Source organism: Somniosus microcephalus, chromosome 4 (assembly GCF_052327205.1).
Source record: "Somniosus microcephalus isolate GS21.2 chromosome 4, FLI_Smic_1.0, whole genome shotgun sequence".
Lineage (NCBI taxonomy): Eukaryota > Metazoa > Chordata > Chondrichthyes > Squaliformes > Somniosidae > Somniosus > Somniosus microcephalus.
The window spans coordinates 333,892,328-333,916,276 of NC_140990.1; the positions used below are offsets into that span (position 1 = coordinate 333,892,328).

A 23,949-nucleotide genomic window follows, 5' to 3' on the forward strand; every position below is an offset into this window, starting at 1 on the left:
ACTGCGCGAGGAGAACTATGGACAGCACCTGGCATGTGATGAGAATTTTGTTTACCTTCACTGAGCCCAGTGCTTTGCTGCACATTTTGACTTTTACAATCACAGTGCTGGTTCGCTGTTCCGTGTGCACAGCCAGTCCTGCTCTCTGTATCATCACGCTGATGTCAATGATGTGAGCTCGCAACAGCTTTGCACAAAACAATGTGATGCCAGAACCGAAGGACAGTATACCTCCAGTCTTATTGACAGCGGCACACTTAAATGCACGCAGGTCTTTGGTCACTCTGTGTCGTATAACTGCACCCTAAATGGCTGACGTGCACTCTGGTCAAATTGGCCATTTGATTTTGATCTTTCTATACAGTGCCTATACTCCTCTTCTTCTTAGGCAATCCCTCGGAGCTGAGGATGACTTGCTTCCACATTAAAAATGAGTTCGCTGGTGACTGATGAGTCTAATGCGGGACCTACAGTCTCTGTCACAGGTGGGGCAGACGGTGGTTGAAGGGGCGGGTGGGTGGGGTGCTTGGGTTGACCTGTGCTTGGCTTCCGCTTGCTCCCGGCGAAGAAACTCGAGGTGTTCGGCGCCTTCCCGGATGCTTCTCCTCCACTTTGTGCGGTCTTGGGCCAGGGATTCCCAGGTGTCGATGGGGATGTTACACTTTTTCAAGAAGACTTTGAGGGTGTCCTTGAAGCGTTTCCTCTGCCCACCTGGGGCTCTCTTGCCGTACCGGAGCTTCGAGTAGAGCGCTTGTTTTGGGAGTCTCGTATCGGGCATGCGGACAATGTGACCTGTCCATCAGAGCTGATTGAGCGTGGTCAAAGCTTCGATGCTGGGGATGTTGGCCTGAGCGAGAACACTGACGTTGGTGCGCCTATCCTGCCAATGGTTTTGCAGGATCTTGCGGAGGCAGCGTTGGTGGTACCTCTCCAGTGCTTTGAGGTGCCTGCTGTACATGGTCCATGTCTCTGAGGCATACAGCAGGGCGGGTATCATTGCTGCTCTGTAGACCCTGAGCTTAGTGCCGGGTTTGAGGCCCTGGTCTTCAAACACTCTCCTCTTATACTATACCTTGACTAACTGCCTAAAAAACATGCTTAAGTGATTTTGCTTTCAGTTCCGTTTCAATCTCATTTTGTGGAACATCGAAAATAATGCAATCAGACTTTTTATTTTGGTTTGAAGTGACTGCTTGAAGATTTGAAGTGTAGCAAATTATCAGAGGATTTGGCTTCAACATCCTGGGTGAAGAAAGGGGAAGGCTAGCCAAGATTTCCTCTCATTGCTTTCCAGTGACTCCTGCCAGAATCTATTTATGTGTGGACATCCGTTGTTCTGTGTCTTTCGGATGAGACGCTAAACCGAGGCCCCGTCCGCCCTCTCCGGTGGATGTAAAAGATCCCATGGCACTATTCGAAGCAGAGCACGGGGAGTTCTCCCCGGCGTCCTGGCCAAATATTTAGCCCTCATCCAACACGAGTAAAACTGATAATCTGGTTATTATCTCAGCGCTGTGTGTGGGAGCTTGCTGTGCGCTTCCTACATTGCAACAGTGACCACACTTCAAAAGGACTTCATTGGCTGTAAAGCACTTGGGGACATCCTGAGGCCGTGAAAGTCGCTATATAAATGCAGGTTCTGCTTCAATAGCCTCTAATACTCCCCGTCTCAGCTCGCACATGGAGAACGGTCACTTGTAAGAAATTCTGTAGAGCAGCTGACAGCCGTCTAATTGTAACGTTTTTTTCTACACTGCCGCTCGATTAAACCCAATCTTGGGGAAACCAGGTTCCCTTCTCCTAGTCATGGAAGCAAAGGCTCCCAAAAATCAAAACTGGGCCTACAGTTGTGCCATTGGGGTAAGGGAGCTGGATTTAGTTGACATGAGCACCAGAAGCTGGCTTGTGGGCGCTAATGTCCTGCAATCTGACCTAAAGAAGCACAGGTATAGAATCGGTTTTAGAACCATGTTGGGGGTAATTTTCAACTCCACCACCCGATGTCGGGGATCGATCGCCCGCCCTTTTGTAGCACCCGGCCAGTTTCTGGTCCGTAATCTGATGGGTGATTCGCTGTCAGTTACTGCCCAGGTGATGCTCATTATACATAGAATTACAAAGAATTCACAGCATCGAAACTGGTCATTCATGTCCAACTGGTCAATGCCGGTGTTTATGCTCCACACGAGCCTCCTCCCATCTTGCTTTATCTAACCCGAAGTTGCAATGTGCAGTGGCAGATAGTCCAAGGAAATTCAGGGCCTTAAAGACCATTCGGTTGACTCGCACAAGCACAGACCCGGCTTGAGGGAGGGCAGGTAGTAACATTGAGAGCAGGAGTCAGCCGCTCAGCCCCCTCGAGCCTGCTCCGTCACGTTGATCTGCACCCCAACTCCACTTTCCCGCCTCTGCTCCACATCCCTCGACACTTACCTGACAACAAGGACTCTCCAGACTCCCAACGGGGCTGATACACCTGGGAGACGTATGGAGGTCGAGTTTCCACTTTGGGCGCAATCGGGAAATTGCGCCCAAAATGCACGTGAAGTTGCGCAGTTTTTCTGATTTTTGAAGTTACGCTTCAGGTTTTTGTCCAAACTCATTTGCATAATCCGGAATGTAACGTTACCCATGAATCAGTGCAACGGAGCACTCTAAATGAGCGTACTCAATTCGTGACTGGGAACTGAGCCAGTTGGGCCTCAAGTATTTGGGGAGGAGCCCCATAAAAGCTACTGAAAAAATGTTTTCTTTCAAAGTGAGGCTGAAGGACAAAAAGTAAGCACGCTTTACTCTCTCTCTCCAAACCTTTTGCTGCCACGTGCCCTGCCTTAAGAGCATTGATCTGATTGATTGATTTAAATTCATTTTAATTTATTAATGCATACGTTTTAAGAGTGGGGTGTCCCTACTGGGGCCTGTGTGGCGGGGGAAAAAAATGTGACTGCAATTTGATGGCCTTTCCCAAATGGGCGCAATCCGCTGAAACCCGCCGTCCTCACTTTGTCGACCTGGGGGCGTGGCTGGTTTTGTAGGCAGGGCCTGAAGTGATTTTTGAACCAGTGTAAATGATTGCGGGGAAAAAAGGAGCGGGAGTGGGTTTTTTGGGCGTGACTCGCTTGCGTTTAAAATTCCGCAATCTTTTAAGAACATAAAAACATAGGTCGTTTGGCCCTTTGAGCCCACCCCGCCAATCAGTAAGATCATGGCTGATCTTCTAACTATCTCCACTTTCCTGCACTATCCCCATATCCCTTGATTCCCTTAATATTCAAAAATCTATCGATCTCTGTCTTGAATATACTCAATGACTGAGACGCCACAGCTCTCTGGGGTAGAGAATTCCAAAGATTCACCACCCTCTTGAGTGAAGAAATTGCTCCTCATCTCTGTCCTAAATGGCCGACCCCTTATTCTGAGACTGTGACCCCTGGTTCTAGACTCCCCATCCTCCCTGCATCTTCCCTGTCAAGCCCTGTAAGAATTTTGTATGTTTCAATGAGATCACCTCTCATTTTTCTAAACTCCAGAGAATATAGGCCTAGTCTACTCAATCTCTCCTCATAGGACAATCCCCCTATCCCAGGAACCAGTCTAATGAACCTTCGTTGCACTGGTTCGGTCGATTCTGCCCGGATTGCACTGATAAAACTAGAGGAAATAAATGGAAACTCGGCCCTGCGGTGTTCAGAGTCCGGAAAGGAAGGGGGTTTGTCGGATGTCAGTACTCTGTTCTCCATTGACATGGTTAGGTTGAAGATTTACTCGGGTCATGTATTCTCTCGGATTGAAATCGAGTCTGGAAAATTTGTTCTGGTTTATATATTAAGTCTGGTGTTTTTTAAAATTCCCCTTGCAGTTGGCCCACCGTACTGCCTTCACCTGCGGGTAAAGTTTTACTCCTCTGAACCTAACAATCTTCATGAAGAATTAACCAGGTAAGAAAAGGTTTTGTTTCTGTCGCTTGGCCTTCAAGGATTGTACCTGATAAAAGGCCTGTAGGTATGTGGTGTCAAAAGTCATTGAATTTTTATTCATTCATTTTCTTCCTTCCTCCTCCTCCTGAAGATATTGACTCCCTGTTGATTGAGTTACCAGGAGGGCAACCTATGGAAGTAGTCAACAAGTGGCCATTACTCATGTCTGGGCCTCAGCAATGAATGTTGAGAGGCTATTTTACCACAGCAGCCAAGCCCAATCTGGTCAGGTTCTCATATTCAATTTCCCAGTAGCTGGATAGTGATCAGAAGTTGGAACCCTGGATGTCCATTTTTCCCTCTTTTCAACCCAAGTTAATTGTCGCAACCCCGGCAGCCAACCTGCTTGAGATCAACTAGTTCTACACAAAGTGAGCGAATCAAATCGAATCGGAGACCTTCACGGTTTGTCTGGCTCAACCAACAGAGGCCGAGAGTCTTCTTTGATCACCTGGGCAAGACCGGTTTACATCAAGGATGCTTCCTGTTGTATGTCGATCAATAATGGGTGTATTGTCTGGTAAAGTCTAGAATGGGAACAATGCCAGCATGCAACATGCTACAGCATCTATCGAGCTCATTTGCGAAACACCCAACCAGGTCGTGCTCCATTTGAAATGCACACTTTGTGGAACTGAGGGATTTGGTGCCTATAGATTCCAGTATGAACTTGGAAAGAAGCAGGGTTGTTGCCAGAGGTATGTTCATTCTGCAGCTGGCATTCCCCACGGTGCGCGCACAGTATGTTCAATGCTAGAAACAATTTGATGGCTCTTAAAAAGAAGGCATGCTGGAACCTGTTGGCCTGCCAAGGCTAAGCACAGAACGAACGTAACTCTAAATAATAATAGATCTGGGAGGGATAATTGAACGATAACATTCCTGGTATTCAGTGTTGGTTTATTGCTCAATAAATTTGAAGCCCCGACATCACAATGGTTCATTCTCTAGTGGGAAATGTCAGCAAGGACATGAAATGTTGGCAACCACTGACTCAAAATCCAACCTCGACTTGAAATTAAAATGGCCTCGCTTTGATGGCTGTCTTGCTACTTGCACTAACCAGGGTGGCTGAGTCCACTGACCAAGGAGCTTTTGGGTCCAATTCCCTCGTATGTGCTGAATTAATTGAGCAGCAGTAGATACACTGCAATTGGCCTCAGTTCCTCTGGTTTGGGGTTGGTGGGGGTGCGGGGTGGAAGCATTGCTCTTGATTGCCATCCACTGGAGTGTGAGCATGCCTAGATGTCAAGTTAGGATAGGATTGGGCTCCGCTGCAGATGGTAGGGTCTCCTGCTGACTGTCTAGGTTCACATGGGTAGGGTATAAGGGCATGCCAGTGTCTGCGGAACTGTACCCCAGCGCAAGCCAGTGTCTTCAGGAGAAGTGGGGACAACATTGGAGCATAATTAAAGAAAAGGACTTGCATTTATAAAGCGCCTTTCACGACCTCAGGGCATCCCAAAGCACTTTACAGCCAATGAAGTACTTTTTTTGAAGTGCAGCCACTGTTGTAATGTAGGAAACGCAGCAGCCCATTTGCGCACGGCAAGCTCCCACAAACAGCAATGTGATAATGACCAGATAATCTGTTTTAATGATGTTGATTGAGGGATAAATATTGGCCAGCACACCGAGGATAACTCCCCGGCTCCTCTTCAATATAGTGCCGTAGGATCTTTCACGCCCACCTGATAGAGCAGACGGTTTAACGTCTCATCCGAAAGACGGCACCTCTGACCGTGCAGCATTCCCTCAGTGTAACTGTAGATGGGAAGAAACTGAGCAGAGCACTAATCCAATTGTGGGGTTCAGCTGATTATTCAAAATGCCGTTTAACAATTTTATTTTGTACTTTGATGTCCTCTGAACCCCTTGACTACTTTACTTTCTTCTAACGACCCCGGATCGTCATCATTTTGTACACAAAAGCGCCCAATATTACATCAAGCATTTGGATTGGGAGCCAGCCAGATGTCTTAAAAGTAGCTGGTGTGCTTTCAGCCCTTGAGGTAATTAGGAGCAGGCGTGAAATTGATTGATTCACCGCTGTGACCTGACCAGTTTTGAGTTGCCAGTTTCCGTGACCTTTCTGTCTGCTTCTGTGCCCTGGGCGGCACTAAAACTGTCACACGCAGACCTTTGACAGCGTGCCCTTAAGTCATGTGACCGAGCAGCCATGTCATTGATTGAAACGGTGAAGACCTTTCTGTGTTTGAACTGGTTTCTGGGATTTATATTTTCTCTCTGGTTGTCAGAGAGCGAATTTGTTTGCCTTTTGCAGTAGTTTCTCATTTTGCAGGGATATTTCTTTGTGCGGGTTGCTTTTCACATTGGGCCAGAAATTCGAATCCCCATGGGTGAGTACTCGCGCGTAGGCCCAACGAAAGTGCCGGTTTCGTGCATGCACTGCGCATGCGCGGGAAATCAGAACTTGCGTTCCCTTAAAGGAAGGGGTTCACAGGTTGAACGCGTGCGCCGGAGAGGCAGCGCGTACGCCTGGAACTTCCGGTTTTTTTGCAGGTTTCTCCGGGAGGGTAAGTCTCCAGGAGCTACACTTTTAAAAAGCAGTCGCAAGGCCTGCTTTTAACAAGGTAAGTGGTGAATTAAGTAAAATTAAAACATTTTTTCCACAGGTTTATTATTTTTAAAAACATTTTCTCCACAGGTTTATTATTTTTAAATACTTTAAAGAAAGGTAAGTTTATTTTTAGCCCTGTTAAAAACTGTAATTTTTTCAAAAATTTAAATTATTGTTTAAAAGTTATTTTATGCAATTTATAGCTATTTAAAAAATGTGATTTTTTTTATTTTTATTTATTTGAAGTTTTAGTTAGGTTTTGGGGCCGATCTCTAATTCATAGATTTGACAGGTCTTCCTGTCAAATCTATGAATAGAGATTCCCTGCTACGATTGGCTCTCCATGGCCCACGTGATCCCAGAGGACGCTTTGAACTAACTGCGCCCCTGGGATACGCAAGCACTGCGCGCCGGCAGTTGGAGGAGGCCCAGGATCGGAATCCCACAGCACAACGGCTGGCGCGCTAGGTAAGTGCAGGTCGGGGGCTTGCCCCCGACCCGAATTTCTGGCCCATTGTGTTCGAAGCACTTGTCGTTGGTTGTGCTTACAGCCCTTCAGTTTGTGTTGCATTTGCAATCGGTGTCTTACAACACAGAAGGAGGCCATTCGGCCCATCGTGCCTGTGCCGGCTCTTTGAATGAGCTATCCCATTAGTCCCACTCCCCTGCTCTTTCCCCACAGCCCTACAAATTTCTCCCCTTCAAATATATATCCAATTCCCTTTTGAAAGTTTCTCTTGAATCTGATTCCACTACCCTCGGGCAGTGCATTCCAGATCATGACTCAGTGCATGAAAAAACAAATGATACCTTTCCATGAGTTTAGTTTAGGTCTGTATTCTTGACTCTTGAATCCTTGTTTATTCGCAGATACTTGTTTGTACTACAGCTGAAGCAGGACATTCTGAGTGGCAAGTACGTACTTTTAAAAAATTACTTTGTACCAGGAGTCTGGCAATGCAAGCCCTGAGTTCGACTTATGTCCTACTGGATGTTAACTGCCTTTAGTGTGACATGTTTCCATAGGATTGAAATCATCAGAGTTAAAGCCAGCTCAGTGGATAGTTGCATGTTGATGTTGTGGGGGCTGGGCCATACAGATCAGAGATGTCCCAGGCTTAAACCCCAGTCTACGTTTAGCCAACTGACCTCCGTGTTGCTAGGCTGGAGGGTGGCGGGGGAGGAGGGTAGGGGGGGGGGGATCAGCTCCTGATCGCTCGCTGTTTAATGACCTCTGCTGGAAATTGAGCGTATGTGAGCTATGGATGAGGACAGGAGCAGGCAGAGCTGTGATTACTCCCATGGTCGATTAGCCTGTGAATGCTCCCTGGCCAAGGCTTGCAGGCGAGGAATGGCCACTGAGCAAGGTACTGGAGGGCTGCTGGCACCCATAGAACTGAACTTCAGCACGTGTCAGTGCCTTTTGGGGGGGTTGGGGGGGGGAAGGAAAGACTTGCAATTATCTTCACTTTATTGACATCACTTTATAATATTAACAGTAATAAAGAATTCGGGAGAAACCTCTGTACCCAGAGATTGGTTAGAATGTGGAACTCGCTACCACAGGGAATAGTTGAGGTGAATAGTATAGATTAATTTAAGGGTATCAACAACATGTATTTATATAGCGCCTTTAATGTAGTAAAATGTCCCAGGGTGCTCCACAGGCGTGTTATAAAACAAAATTTGACACCAAGCCACATTAGGGCAGTGGTCACAGAGGTAGGTTTTAAGGAGCGTCTTAAAGGAGGAAAGTGAGGTAGAGAGACGGAGAGGATTAGGGAGGGAATTCCAGAGCTTAGGGCCCAGGCAACAGAAGGCACGGCCACCAATGGTGGAGAAATTATAATCAGGGATGCTCAAGAGGCCAGAATTAGAGCAGCGCAGATATCTCGGAGGGTAGAGGGGCTGAAGGAGATTACAGAGATAGGGAGGGTCGAGGCCATGAACAGATTTGAAAACAAGGATGAGAATTTTAAGTTGGATAAGTACATGAGGGAGAAAAGAATAGGAGAATACACAGATAAGGTTAGAAGTCTACTGTATCTCTTTGAACTGCTTCCAGTTTCACTAGCTGCTCTTCTAGAACATTCCTGGGAAAATGTTGGAAATTCTGCTGGTGGTGTGCCGGGCAGATGTGTGCTGTTGACCTGCCATCTGCATCCACTTACAGATGTGATGGGGTTACACTTACTCTAGAATACTACTCATTTACTTTCCACAGCGACGGTCCAGCTGTTGCATCGGGGGGGTCAAAGAAATTGAAAAGCCCCTTCCTCACTAAACTTCATCTTTATTGCAGCGTTCCAGCTTTGGAAGTGGCAAAAAGATGGATTCTTGTGTAAATCCTTTGGCCCTGAAATTGTGCCGTAGGATACCAGCTGGCAAAGGCTTTTAATGCATTCATCTGAAATATTAAGCATTCATCTGCCAATACCCCACGGCATCATTTTAGGGCCCTCAAGTTTCTGGATACAGGAAACTCTCTTTTAACCGGCAAAATTCAGGAGTAGGTTCAGGTAAGTTTTACTATATATTAGTAGCTGTGTAACCGGGGTTCCTGGATCTGTGGCCGTGCAACAGGGACTCCTGGATCTGTGGCCGTGTAACCGGGACTCCTGCACCTGTGGCCGTGTATGGGGCTCTCGTAAGTATACCTCTCTGTAATCTGGACTTTTTGATCAACCGGCACCACGTCAGTCCCGTCGGTGCCGGATAAAAGAGAGTTTCCTGTACCACTCTTAATTAATTAGAGTTTGTACTTGGCTCCTTCGTGTATCTGAATTGGCGCCACCATTGGAGCCCCCTCTCCCTAACATTGGGAGCACCAGTGCTCAAAAATGGTGCCGATTCATATTAAAGTGGTGAGTTTGACTTTCCCCCCTTCCCCCCCACTCCACACCCCACTCCCATCTCCAGCAATGTGGTTGGTGCTTGAATTAAAATAAAACTTAATTTTAAGAATGTGTTGCCCGCTCAGTTGACAGTCCAGTTGCAGTTAAATAAAAAGGGGGCGAAGGTTCTCTTGGTCTGGTGTACAGGCACTTTTATGAAAATGTTTCTCTTGGAAAGGCTGCATTTATTGCCCATCCCCTAGTTGCCCTGAAAGATGGCGGTGGGTCTTTTCCTTGAACCGTTGCAGTCGTCATGGTGATGGTGCTCCCACGCTGCTGTTAGGTAGGGAGTTCCAGGGTTTAAGTCCAGCAATGATGAAGGAATCGTAACGTGTCCAAGTCAGGGTGCCGTCTGGCTTGGAGAGAAAGTGATCATGTTCCCGTGACATTGCTGCTCTTGTCCTTGAGTTTCTGGAAGATGTGTCTCCTCCTATGTTCAAGTCCAATACAGGAAACTCTTTATTATCCGGCACCAACGGGACCGGCGTGGTGCCGGTTTATCTCAAAGTCCGGATTACAGAGAGGTATAGTTTAAAAGGTACGAGAGCTCCGTACACAGCAACAAATCCAGGCTTCCCTGTTGCTTAGCAACATGTGCAGGAACTCCGGCCACAGACCAAGCGTCCCTGTTGCTTAGCAACAAGTGCACGAACCCCAGTTACACAGCCACAGATCCAGAAACTGCCACTAATATGAAGTAAAACTTACCTGAACCTACTCCTGAATATTGCTGGTTAACAGATTTCCGGTTGGTTAGGTGCCGGTAAATCGAGAGTTTCCTGTACACTGGTGCCATTCATTCATTTTAAGGCTGCTTAAAAAACTGACAATTCAGTATTTAATAGTTTTATACCGATGATTGGTACTATGCTATAGTGCTGAAAATAGAAGTAATGCATCTTTCAAAAGGTCGACCAGTGTGTTGGAACACCATCAGTTCTTCAGGGTCATTGTGTTTGTGTATGAGTCCAGCTGGCCTATTCACGCAACCTTGTTCACTACAAAGTAAATGAACACGATGCAGGTTGGCTTGACCTTCTCTGTCGGAAAACATTTTAACTTTTCACTCGCTGCCTTCCTTGAAGGCCAAACTGATTGGAATCGCCTTGGGTGGTGAATTGTTGGCATGGGTCCACATCCCATCGCCCTATGGCGCACTGCCACAAGTTGTCTTGAGTGGAACTTATTTTTTGGATGTACTATTGTAAAATAAACTCTTGCTCTTGTTCAACATTCCAGGTTGGAATGCCCTTTCGACACATCAGTCCAGCTGTCGGCCTATGCCATTCAGGGTGAGGCCTGACTTTTTTTGTTTGTTTGCGTATTGAGTGCTTGCATTATGGTTAAAAAGTCCTACATGCTTATGAAGTCTAGACTGTGTCGCATGTAATTTGCTGCTTTGACTCTGCCCTGCTGATTCGCGGTGGTAAGCTGATCCTCGGAAAGCTTCTCTGGATGACGTCCGATCAAACACAACATCTGGAAGAGTTATCCCTTTCGCATCAGAATTAGGAAATGGTGAACATGGTGTCTTCTCATGATGACAGAGGGGGTCAGCAAGTTGGCCTCTTGTTCTCGAGCTTCTTGTGGCTGTAACTTTGTCACGTCATATGGTTTGTGCGCCCTCCTGCGGTTATCTTCCGTATATGGTGTCAATGTGCCATCTGTTCCATATTTGGGTAATTTGGACCAGAAACGGGCCGTGTTCCTATTGGCCAGCAGAACTGTATAACTGGAGGTCCTGAGAGGGTGCAGCGCGCAATGGTAGCCATGTGTTTCTCCAGCAGTGCCCAGGGATTTTTTGGGGCAGCAAATTAAGATTGCCCTATATAGTGACAATTTAAAAAATTTTTTTTTTTATAAAGGTCTAACTGATCTGACCCCTCTGTATTTAAAAAAAAAAAAAAAAAAATCATTCTCGGCATGTGGGTGTCGCTGGCAAGGCCGGCATTTATTGCCCATCCCTAGTTGCCCTCGAGAAGGTGGTGGTGGGCTGCCTTCTTGAAACGCTGGTGAAGGTGATTCCACAATGCTGGTGAGAATTCCAGGATTTTGACCTAGCGACGATGAAGTATAAATCTGCTTGAAGCACAGACTCGCACTCTAAAGCGAACTTGGCAATTGCTACTGTTTGGAACGTCTGATCCAGGCACAGTGCTGGCCATTATGTAACCTCTCTGTCCCTCTCTTGTTCATTCCCCTGCCCTGCGCTTGTGCTCAGTCCCCGCCTTGCACTGCACATGCTCTCTCTTTCCTCTTCCTCTTGCCTGCTTGACCTCTCTCTCTTTCTCTTGCATGTGGTCTCACTCATTTTCACTCTTTCTTTTGATCTCGCATTCTCTTCCCTCTCTCGTAGTTTCAGAAGCAGAGCTAGTTGTGTTAGATGAGCGAGATGGGGCCATCTGTAAATGTTCCAGTCTGATCTAAACCTACATAACCTGCAGACATTTTATTAGTGAAGCAACCCTTTTCCTCATGCTTTTTTTTGTAGTTAGCTGCATCATCCTTTATGAAAAAGTATAACAGTAAAAGTGCAAAGAAAGAAAGACTTTCATGACCTCAGGACGTTCCAAAGCACTTTGCAGCCAATAAAGTACTTTAGAAGTGTAGTCACTTTTGTAATGGAGGAAAGCCAATTTGCGCACAGCAAACTCCCACAAACAGCAATGTGCTGATAACCAGATCATTTTTTTTTTGTTCTTTTGACTGAAGGATAAATATAGGCCAAGACACCGGGGATAACTCCCCTGCGCTTCTTCGTGCCATGGGATCTTTTGTGTCCACCAGATAGGGGAGACGGGATCTTGATTTAATATCTCATCCAAAAGACTGCACCTCCGACAGTGCGGCACTCCCTCAGTACAACACTGGAGTGTCGGCCTTGATTTTGTGCTCGAGTCTCTGGAGGTGGACTTGAACCCACAATCTTCTGACTCGGAGGCGAGAGTGAACCAGCCAGCAAGGCACCCAGATAAGTTGTGAGGAGGAATAGCTAACACTGATCATAAATAAATTAAATGAGCCAACTCCACACCTCCAATGATGCAAAGTACTGCAGATGCTAGAAATCTAAAACAAATAGGAAACGCTGGAAACACTCAGCAAGTCGGACACAGCACCTGGAGAGAAGTGGCAAGTTAACATTTCAGGCATTGCCGTTCATAAGATATGACAGATGAACAGAGTGAGGGGAAGGGGGAAGGGAGAACAGATACACAAGAAAAGAAAAAGAATGAGCTGTAAAGTGATCAGGTGGAGAACAGGAAATGGTTAACTGAAAAAAAAAGACTTGCATTTATACAGCACCTTTCACTACCTCAGGATGTCCCAAAGCGCTTTACAGCCAATGAAGTACTTTCGGAAGTGCAGTCACTGTTTTAATGTAGGAAACATGGCAGCCAATTTGCGCAATGAGATAATGACCAGATCATCTCTTTTTTTAGTGACGTTAATCAAGGGATAAATATTGGACAGGACATCAGGGAGAACTCCCCTGCTTTTCTTCAAACAATGCCATGGGATCTTTTACATCCACCTGAGAAAGCAGACGGAGCCTCGGTTTAACATTTCATCCGAAGGACGGCCACCTCCGACAGTGTAGCACTCCCTCAGCACCACACTGGAGTGTCGGCCTAGATTTTGTACTCAAAGCCCTGGAGTGGGACTTGAACCCACAAGCTTCTGACTCGGTGACGAGTGCAACCCACTGAGCCACGGCTGATGAGTACCGATAATTCTAAGAAACTACCACTTTTAGGGCAACACTGAAGCTCGGACACTAGTGCCAGGATCTTCCTACTGTTCACTCTCTGCTGTCACTCGGCTCTTGGCCTTTTCCCGGTGAGCTGACTCGGGTGTGTCATTGACAGTTTTTCTGATTAATCTGTAATGCTTCTCTTCCTGAGGGAAGAGGTAATGGAAAGAGAGAAGGGGGACAGTTACTATTCTTCTTTGGGTCACTTGAGTCTATTCATTTTTTTTTCTGGTTTATTTAATGCAGCTGAAATGGGTGACTGCGATCCCTCGGAGCACGGCCCAGACTTGGTGTCAGAGTTCAGGTTTGTGCCGAATCAGATCGAGGAGATGGAGCTCGCCATCTTTGACAAGTGGAAAGAATGCAGGTACAAGATTCTCACTTCTCTGGGCACTTCCTGAGCGAGAGCTTGAGATTATTTAAGCTGTTCTGTTCTCTTATTTTATACTAGCTGGGGGAGCCCGGCTTTGCCAGGGCTGTTTTGAGGCGGGCGGTTTAAATCGAGTGCCAGGCTTTGGGGCCCTGTCTGTGTCCCTTTGTGAATCTGCTGCCGGGCAAGATTTCTACCTTTTTTTAATACCTTGAAAGATGAAAGTGAAAGTACTTATAAAACGTTTTTGGTAAATCTTATGTTATTTTTAAAAGAGAAACTAACTTTTTCAAAGCTGGATAAGGAGAGTAGTTTGAGCTGCAAGCAGTGAAAGAATGGCTGGCAGATCCCTGAGATGAAAACGATTAGTCCCGCCCATACACACACTTAATACCTTGAAAGATGAAAGTGAAAGTACTTATAAAACGTTTTTGGTAAATCTTATGTTTTTAAAAGAGATACTAACTTTCAAAGTAGTTTGAGCTGGAAGCTGAAGTCATGGCACTGAAACAATGGCTGCCAGATCCCCGAGATGAAAACGATTAGTCCCGCCCACACACACACACCGATTGGCCAACCATCAGGGGACCGTACTGTAGGATTGGTCAATCGTGACGGCACAGGATTGGTCGAACCTTGACGTCAGTCAATCAATGCTAGCAGATAATGAGTTTAATTTTGAAGGTTTTTTTGCATAAGGCGCGAACAATTTTCGTCCGACTGAAAAGTAAACACGCTTACCAGTGTCCCGGAAGCGTAAGCTTTCTTCGGAGGTAACGCGCGCGTAGGTACGCCGTATAATTTTCGAGCGCATAGCCGGACAGACGCACACCCGAGGACAGACAGACAGAAGGACAGACAGATCGACCGCTTTATATATATACTAGCTGGGGTGAGCCCGGCGTTGCCGAGGCTTTTTCGAGGGCATGTTGTTGTTGGAAGAGAGAGAGAGAGCGACTGGGGGGGTGGGGGGACGGCAGAGAGAGACTGGGGGGGGGGGGAACAGAGAGAGACTGGGGGGGGGGAAACAGAGAGAGACTGGGGGGAGGGGAACAGAGAGAGACTGGGGGGGGGAACAGAGAGAGACTGGGGGGGGGAACAGAGAGAGACTGGGGGGGGAACAGAGAGAGACTGGGGGGAGGGGGGAACAGAGAGAGACTGGGGGGAGGGGGGAACAGAGAGAGACTGGGGGGAGGGGGGAACAGAGAGAGACGGGGGGAACAGAGAGAGACTGGGGGGGGGAAACCGAGAAGCTCCCCCCCCCCCCCCCCCGGCGATTTCCCGAGGCGCCCCCCCCCCCCCCCCGCGATCTCCCGAGGTTGTGTGCTGGCGTCACGGGGGCCGTGCGCATGCGTGCCGGCGTCAAGGCGGCTGCGCAACTGGCGGCCTCTTCATTTTTTTTAAACTCATGCGTGCTGGCGTCACGGGGTGGCGGGCCGTGCGCATGCGTGGTTTCAAGACCGCCGGCGTGCCCCGTTGCCGGGGTAACGGGGGCCGTGTGAATGCGTGCCGTCGTCAAGGCGGCCGCGCAACTGGCGGCCTCTTTTTTTAAGCTCATCTTTCGCCGAGTAAGAGGAGATTAAATAAATAGAGAGCAGCAAAAGAGGAGGAGGGAGTAGGAGTCGCTCGGTAGGCCCATGCAAGAAGGACGGTAGATGTGAATAGGAGGCAGGGCTCGGCTGCCGGTTAACTAAGTGGCCCCTCGGGTCGGACGCAGGCCTGGTCTCGAACGAGGAGCCAACTGCCCCGCCCACCGCGTGCGCATTTGCTAAACACAATTTAAAACACAAATAAATTGTTATTTAATTCCCTAACACATCATTAAAAAATTTACCTTAGTTCCCTAACACACACAAAGTGTGGGGGGAAAAAATCGTGAAAAATCAAGATGGCGGCCACTCACCTCGGTTCAGAAGGATAAGGCCCGCCCACACACGCACCGATTGGTCGACCGGTCAGGTCACCGAAGCGTAGGATTGGTCAATCGTCGAGTCACTCGACACTCAACTGTAGGACGGCACTCGCCAGGAACCCGCCGTACGATTGGTCGACCTCGACGTCACACGGTCGCTAATGCGATGCTAATGAGCGGAACGCTGAACGTTTTTCGGATACCGCGGGCGGGATGTTTGTCTGGCCGAAACGTAAATACGCCTATGACCGGTCCGGAATCGCAAGCTTTCTTTTGAGGCGACGCGCGCGTTGGTACGCTCTATAACTTTCAAACGTATAGAACACGGACAGACAGACAGACAGACATCGGGACAGACAGACAGAAGAGCCGCTTTATATATATAGATAGATAGATAAATAAATATATCATAAATAAGACTCGAGTCCATTCCATTCATGGTTGTTACATCGTTATATTATTACATCGTTAAATGGAACTACTTGTTACATCGTTATATGGAACTACTTTGGTTAGTGTATTTATATTGCTATGTAGCACACTGTGAAAGGCAGTGCAAGGTCAGACATCTTGTATCACTCCGCACCATGCGGCAGCAACATCATAAAAGCAAGAAGACAACTGAGTAAAAGCCGTAAACTAAAATGAGTTAAAAGTGTCTGTATTACATAGTAATAAGAACACAAGGAGACACAACAGTGGTATTTGTTATCCCGGACAGATCAGTGCAGGAGAAACCAGATTGATGCATTAAAATGAACTGGCAGCACGGGAAGGCTGTGGTGCCCCTCTAGCGTCTCAGCGGGGTAGATCTTGACTTTGTGTGATGGTGTAAAACGGGCGATAGCAAGTCGGCAGCCTGGTTTACATCTCCCCATTTAAAAAAAAAAAAAAAAAAATTTCCGTTGACTTCAATGGAGATAAAAATTGGGAGCGATGTAAAACGGGCTGCTGACTCGCACTGATGGGGAATGTTAACCTCACTGAGCGGGTGGGTAGTTAAAATGCCCCGTGCAACTCAACCCCCCCACCCCAACCTCCAATCCTCCTGCCTTCCTGACCGTCCCAATATTCACCTGCTCACCGCGCACGATCCCGCTCCCGGGTAAAATCGACCCCTGAATCTCGGTGCGTGTTGCATCAGCTGATCTCCACTGGGGTGCTGGTCGGTGCATTTGGATTTAATGCTTCTGAGTTTGGGACACGACAAATGGCTGCGGTCACTGCTCTTTCTCAATATCCCTGGTAGAAATATGGGTGTGCGAATGCTGGGCCAGGTCAGTCAAACTTCCTGCCAGTACTTGCTGTCGAGCCTCCATCATGAAGGATGACCACTTGGCTGAGGTAGTGGAGGGCGACCAGTTCTTGTGGCTCCAGTACCTGCGGAGCCAGATCCCAGTGAGGAGTCGATGCTTTCAAGAGAGAAGTAGAGGGGGAGAAATTTAGTGGAGGGAAATTTCACAAGAAAATGAAAATGTCTTTTAAATCATACAATGGTTTACAGATATAAAGCACATGGGGTTAGGGGGGAATTGTAGGCTCAATGATTTTACTCCCCAAAATAGTCAAAATGAGGAAATCTGTTTCATACACACATTTTATTTCCCTTAAAGTTATTGGCTGATTATAAACCCTAAAACATTTTCCCGAAGTTTTTTTGGGTAAAATCTCCCCATCCCTACCTCCCATAGCCCAGATAAGGAGCTCCTCTCAGTTTTCAGGGTTTCGTATGCAATATCCCTCAAATTGAATGCATTATGGCTCTTGCGCACCTAACTGTAAAGAATCAAAAGGTTACATACGGATGCATTTTAGTGTTGCAGTGAAGCAATAACCACAGAGTCCGATAAGCAACCTGAGAAGATGGTGTTGGGCCCTCCCCTTGAGCCACTGCAGTTCTCGTGGGGATGGCGCTTCTTCAGTGGTTATGTAGGGATTTCCAGGATTTTGACCCAGCAACGATGAAGGAATGTTGACGTGGGTCTAAGTCAGGATGGTGTGTGACTTGGAGAGAAACCTGGAGGTGCAACGTTGCTGCTCTTGTCAGAGAGTCATGGTCATCGAAATTTACAGCACAGAAGGAGGCCATTTGGCCCATCGTGTCTGTGCCGGCTGAAAGATCTACCCGGCCTAATCCCACTTTCCAGCTCTTGGTCCGTAGCCCTGTAGGTTACTTCACCTGCATATCCAGGTACTTTTTAAATGTGATGAAGGTTTCTGCCTCTACCACCCTTTCAGACAGTGAGTTCCAGACCCCCACCACCCTCTGGGTGAAAAAAGTTCACTTCCACTCCCCTCTAATCCTTCTACCAATTACTTTAAATCCATGCCACTTGGTTATCCCTGCTAAGGGAAATAGGTCCTTCCTATCCACTATCTAGGCCCCTCATAATTTTATACACCTCAATTAAATCTGCTCTCAGCCTCCTCGGTTCCAAAGGAAACAACCCCAGCCCATCCAATCTTTCCTCATAGCTAAAGTTCTCCAGTCCTGGCAACATCCTCGTAAATCTCCTCTGTACCCTCTCTAGTGCAATCGCATCCTGACCAGAACTATGCGCAGTAAAGCTGGTAGTCGAAATCATTGGGAGGAGGAGGTGTTGTCCCAATGCCATGAGTTAATTCTTAGTCCATTTAAATTTCACCCTGTCTTTGCATGTATTTAATTTATTTAAAAGGTAAGATTTCCATCATGCTTAAATTAAAGGTCAATAAGGGAAAAGGATATAGAGGCACTGGAGAAGGTGCATAAAAGATTCACAAGGATCTGAGAGGTTATAACTCTCAGGAAAGGCCGCACAGGCTGGGGCTTTATTCTCTGGAAAAGAGAAAGCTGAGGGGTGACCTGATGGCGGTCTTTAAGATACTAAAAGGGTTTGATAGGCTAGCTGTAGAGAAAATGTTTTCACTTGGAGTCCAAAACTAGAGGTCATGAATGGTCACAATAGTCACGAATAAATTCAATAGGGAATTCAGGAGTAACTTCTTTACCCAAAGAGTGGTTAGAATGTGGAATGTGCTACGTCAATGAGTAGTTGAGGCAAACAGCCTAGATGCATTTAAGAGAAAGTTCGATAAGCACAGGAGGAAGAAAGGAATAGAAGGATATGCTGATAGGGTTAGGTGAAGAGGGGTAGGAGGAGGCTCGTGTGGAGCATAAAGGCCGGCACAGACCAGTTGTGCCGAATGGCCTGTTTCTGTGCTATAGACTGGTAACTCGATGTAAATGGGGTGCCTTGGCATGGTGTGAATGCAGAATGCTTTAAGAAGCTGTGAAGGAATAAGTTATATTCAGAAAAGTACACCATTCTATAAAAGAATTCTGGCCTTTGTAACATGACAAACTGGGCTTGAAAATCTAAAAACCTAACAATGGAGAAGCTGTAAACAGCATACAGGCTATTGAGATAAGATAAGTTGTTGACACTGAATCAATAACCTTATTGAAACAGGAAGTTGGAGGTTCCTGATAGTCTGAAGCTTTGGAAAGAACACAATGGTACACCCTGTTAAAGTGTTTTAAATTACACTTTGGAAAGAAACACAGAAAATTAAGAAACATATGCCTTTGTAAAAATGACATCAAATGAAACACAGGAGCCATTAGTCTGTGTTGCAACCAGCTGAGGTAACTAAGAAGATAATGGTGCACCCGGTTGAGGTGTTTTTAATTTGCACGTCATAAAAAGACACAAATAGAAGACCTTGGTAAAAATGACATCAAATAGAAACATCTGCTGTCACACTGTTTTTATGATAAGCTTCGAACACCTAAAGGTAGAGACACGATTCTTAATGCTACCAGCTGAGCTAACTGTAAAAATAGCAGGGGTCAGCAGAAAAATGACTAGACCTAATTAGCTTACATCAGCAAAACTTCAAAGGAAATACCACTGCAAAAAGGTATAAAAATTGAACTTTCAAATGGGATGATAGATTCACTGTAAAGGGGCAAAGCGATTCTCAGCTTCAGAGGCAAGCTCTGTAAGTCTTCAACTCTTTGTATCTCGGGGATCAAGGTATTGTATTTGATTCTGGTGGATATCCTGGAATAAACTAAGAACTGTAAAACTAGCGAAGTTAAGATTTGAGAATAAAGATCCCTGATAATAGAATTGTAAGCTTTTTGTATTTGGAACTGTTAATGTTGCGATTGAATCACCAGCAGTAAACTGCATGTCGGTTCTTTAATAAAGCTATGTATTTTTAGAATTGTCTCTCATAGTACTTCTGTATCAAACTCGCAAACTCAATCTCTGTAAGCTCTTTGGTGAGGAGTTGCAGAATTCTGAGGGAGTTTTCTGGACCCTCCGGAACGTTACAGTCTAGCTAAACTTATTAAACGTGCTATCTGGAGGATGGTAACATCTTCAGGTTGTCCCTTTCCTTTAGGGAGAGATAGTCTGGACCTTTAGACCCAATTAAGCGTCTTTAGGATTCGGCTACCTCAAACTTGAGTTGAAAGTGAATGTCTGGGGAATACGCCTGATCTGGGGTAGCCCTAAAGGGGCTAAGACTAGTAATTATCCCTTTAAAGCCCCTTCCTACGATGGCGAGCAGGAGAATTTCACTCAATCTTTTCCCTTTGTAGGGGACAAACGCCATCTCAAGCAGAAATTAACTATCTCAACAAAGCCAAGTGGCTGGAGATGTATGGAGTGGACATGCACATGGTCAAAGTAAGGATTGGAGTGAATTTGCAATGTTTACTGGTGTCGCTGTCATGGGCAGAGCATATTCCCTGTTTTCTAGGGCTTAAATTATATTAGTTGTGAATGAGATATATAAAGAGAAAATGTTGGAAATACTCAGCAGGTCAGGCAGCATATCTGGAGAGAGGAACTGTTAACGTTTCAGGTCAGTGACCTTCTGTCAGATGCATTTCCAGCATTTTCTGTTTTATATTTCAGATTTCCAGCATCTGCAGTATTTTGCCTTTTGTATTAGTTGTGAATGAGTTTGTTTTCGTAAGATTTTTACTATTGGGGGGAAAAGAATTGTGAAATGTTATGTTTGTCAAGGTGAGAGCAGGGGAATAGAATATTTCTTTTTCGATTTGGCCAAAACCTGTTTGCATAAATACTCTCCGGTTGGTTGAATTAAATAGAAATTGCAACAAAGAAACAGGATTTTTAGGCCAGCCAGTCCATGTTGGTGTTTATCCTTCACATGAGCAGCAGTGCCCGATTTTTAATCGCTCCACCATTGCTGGCCCTGCCTTCTCTTGCTTAGGCCCTAAGCTCTGGAATTCCCTCCCTAAACCTCTCCGCCTCGCTACCTCTCTTTCTTCCTTTAAGACGCTCCTTAAAACCTACCTCTTTGATCAAGCTTTATGGTCACCTGTCCTAATCTCCTTGTGTGGCTCGGTGTCAAATTTTGTATCCTAACCCTCCTGTGAAGCGCCCTGGGATGTTTTACTGCATTAAAGGTGCTATATAAATGCACATTGTTGTAGTCCTAATCCCAAGTGCCTGCTCTGTTCCAATATCCCTTTATCCCCCTTCAGTGCCTCTTTCCTTCAACCACCTATGTAACCTATTCTTAAATATTGGTGTGGTCTCTGCTTCAGTCACTAACTCTGGTAATGCATTCCAAAGCCTCACCGCCCTCCATGTCGGGAGAAAGTTTTTTCTGCCCTCTGCCCTAAATCTCTTGTGTTTAATCTTCTATCTCTGGGATGGTTAGATGCTCCTGCCTCAGTTCCAATAGCGCAATGGTGCTCTCGGGATTTCGGGCCCTAGAGCTGGTTGCTCGTTTACAGTTCCAAGAGCTCATCCCCTCTGGTACATCACCCAGGTGACTGCTGTTCATGTCTGAGCTCGGGCAGCGTGTGTCCGCAAGTCATTCGACTGCAAGAGGTCATCGCAGCCGAGCTTGGTCCTGTCTTCACCCGCCATCCACAAATATGGGTTCTCCCGCAGGGGTCCCAGGGTGGTGTTCGGGATCGGGCCCATTTTCCCTTCTCTGATCCTGCCAGTCCTGGTGCCCACCCTTTTGGCGAGCAGGTGCTTCAGTGATATTTTTTGGGGTGGCAGATCTTTTCTTCCTTACACTTTTATTATATTTATATAGTTCAGAATGGATCTGAATCATTCTTGGGTCTCATAATCCCTGAAGCTGAAATCTAGTTTATTTTGGCTTGAATTTATTGTACAGTATTTTCGATTGTGTGTACAAGAGGGTAAAGACTTTTTTTCTTCACCAAGATTTTTGTTTCTATTTGGATAATTAGGGAAGAGATGGAAATGAGTACAGCCTGGGCCTGACCCCAACAGGAGTGCTGGTATTTGAAGGAGAAACAAAGATTGGACTCTTCTTCTGGTCAGTTGGCTCCTTCTTCATCCTTTTATAATACACGTAAGCTGAAGGTGCCATTAACAGTAATGTCTGCCTTTTTAAGAAGAATGATCCATGTACCCATATATTGACAATCTGCAGGTCAAAGAAGACAATTGCTCTGGAGGTTATGTTTACCAATAAGGTAACCATTTGGTTAGAGTGTTGGAATGCAATTGAGATGTTCAGTTGATATTCAGAAGTGAAGGACTGATGTTTAAGCGGTCTGCAAATGTCATCTGAACCCTGCGATTGTGTTACACCTGCATCTCATTCTGGCCCATCAGTTTTGTATGGTGTATAGTGGTTTGGTTAATATTGCACTTGGAAATAGCCACTGGGCCACAGGCTGCCATAACAGTGATAAAAGTAGGTATCATACAAAATTAATGTGACAAAAACATTTGTGTTTTGAATCTGGAAAGAGGGAATATCCCGCGTCTCTCAATATTTTGGTATTGTTTGTGCTTTCTCAAATTTAAAGGTTCCATATTTTTTCTTTATTGTATTCAGGCCCAAAATCATCAAACTGGAATTTAAGAAAAGCAAACTAACTCTTGTGGTAGTGGAAGATGATGAGCAGGTAAGGCAGAGTTTTGGTAGCTGTAATAGTCTCCATCAGTCTTGGACAAGCTTGCATCACAACCTGTCCGTAATGCAGGCCGGAGGTGAAGCTGGTCTCTGCATTCTCTTTGAGTCTCTGTGCCAATTGTTGCAAGTTATTTATTTTTTGCCCCTGCGTCATTACTGGTGTCCGCCTTCCATCCGAGGCGTTTGGAAGAAGAGGACCATTCAGTTAAGGCTATGTGGGAGATGCCCATCTGCTGGTACCCATACACTGGCATTTGCAGACAGAGATGAACATCCCTTACATAAGAACATAAGAAATAGGAGCAGGAGTAGGCCAATCGGCCCCTCGAGTCTGCTCCGCCATTCAATAAGATCATGGCTGATCTGATCCTAACTGCCAATCCACTATCACAGAACCATCTCCTGAATCTAACAGAATTAGACACACGAAATAGGAGCAGGATCAGGCTACACGGCCCCTGGGCCCGCTCCGCTAACCACAGGGCCATGACCGATCCGAACCTAGACTCGTCCAAATTCCTGCCCGCTCCCCGTAACCCTTAATTCCCTTTACTTCTAGGAAACTGTCTATTTCGGTTTTAAATTTATGTAATGATGTAGCTTCTACAGTTTTTTGGGGCAGCATATTCCATGGACCTACCACCCTCTGAGTGAAGTAGTTCCTCCTCATCTCAGTTTTGAAAGAGCAGCCCCTTATTCTAAGACTATGCCCCCTAGTTCTAGTTTCACCCATCATCGGGAACATCTTCCCTGCATCCACCCGATCCAACCCCTTCACAATCTTATATGTTTCAATAAGATCGCCTCTCATTCTTCTGAACTCCAATGAGTAGAGTCCCAATCTACTCAACCTCTCCTCATATGTCCATCCCCTCATCCCCGGGATTAACCGAGTGAACCTTCTTTGTACTGACTCGAGAGCAAGTATGTCCTTTCTTAAGTATGGACACCAAAACTGTACGCAGTATTCCAGGTGCGGTCTCACCAATACCTTGTACAACTGAAGCAATACCTCCCTATTTTTATATTGCTTTGACAAATCTGAGAACAGAGGCTTCTATCCCCAAAGAAAGCTGGATAATGGACTCCAAGACAACATTTAAGATGTGGGAATGAAAGAAAGACTTGTGCTCCGTACACCTGTCACAATTTGCACCTGGTTGCAATCAGCACACTTCTATTTGAATCTCTCTAAACACTATGTGGGTCTAAACTGTGCCAAAAGTGGAAAATCTACATCCTTGTGTCCTTAAAATTATAGGTTAATTCACAACCAGCTGCGTTTCAGCAGCAAGATAATGCATTGCATGGTACAAGGTACAGTGCTACTATCCTTATAACCCAACGTATTCTCTGGCCTACCATGAGCAATGCCATGGGAGACCTCGAATGTATTTGATGAAGCCTTTTAGCATTTTGATTACATGGACTGGGTGCTTGTGAAGGAACACTTTGATGCCTTAAGGCTTTTTGGCAAGATTGTGCCTTCTCTACATTTGTGATTTCCTACATTACAACAGTGACTCCACTTCTT

General features: G+C 46.0%; 1 protein-coding gene across 1 annotated transcript in view; it reads left to right on the forward strand.

The window, feature by feature from the left end:
* Positions 1 to 23,949, forward strand: part of epb41l5 (erythrocyte membrane protein band 4.1 like 5) — a 218,616-nt gene that overhangs the window by 98,344 nt on the left and 96,323 nt on the right. The window contains 7 exon segments of the mRNA XM_085986877.1: positions 3,860 to 3,938; positions 7,429 to 7,473; positions 10,692 to 10,744; positions 13,453 to 13,573; positions 20,080 to 20,167; positions 21,721 to 21,809; positions 22,338 to 22,407. Of these exon segments, the coding sequence (XP_085843003.1) occupies positions 3,860 to 3,938; positions 7,429 to 7,473; positions 10,692 to 10,744; positions 13,453 to 13,573; positions 20,080 to 20,167; positions 21,721 to 21,809; positions 22,338 to 22,407 (545 nt within the window).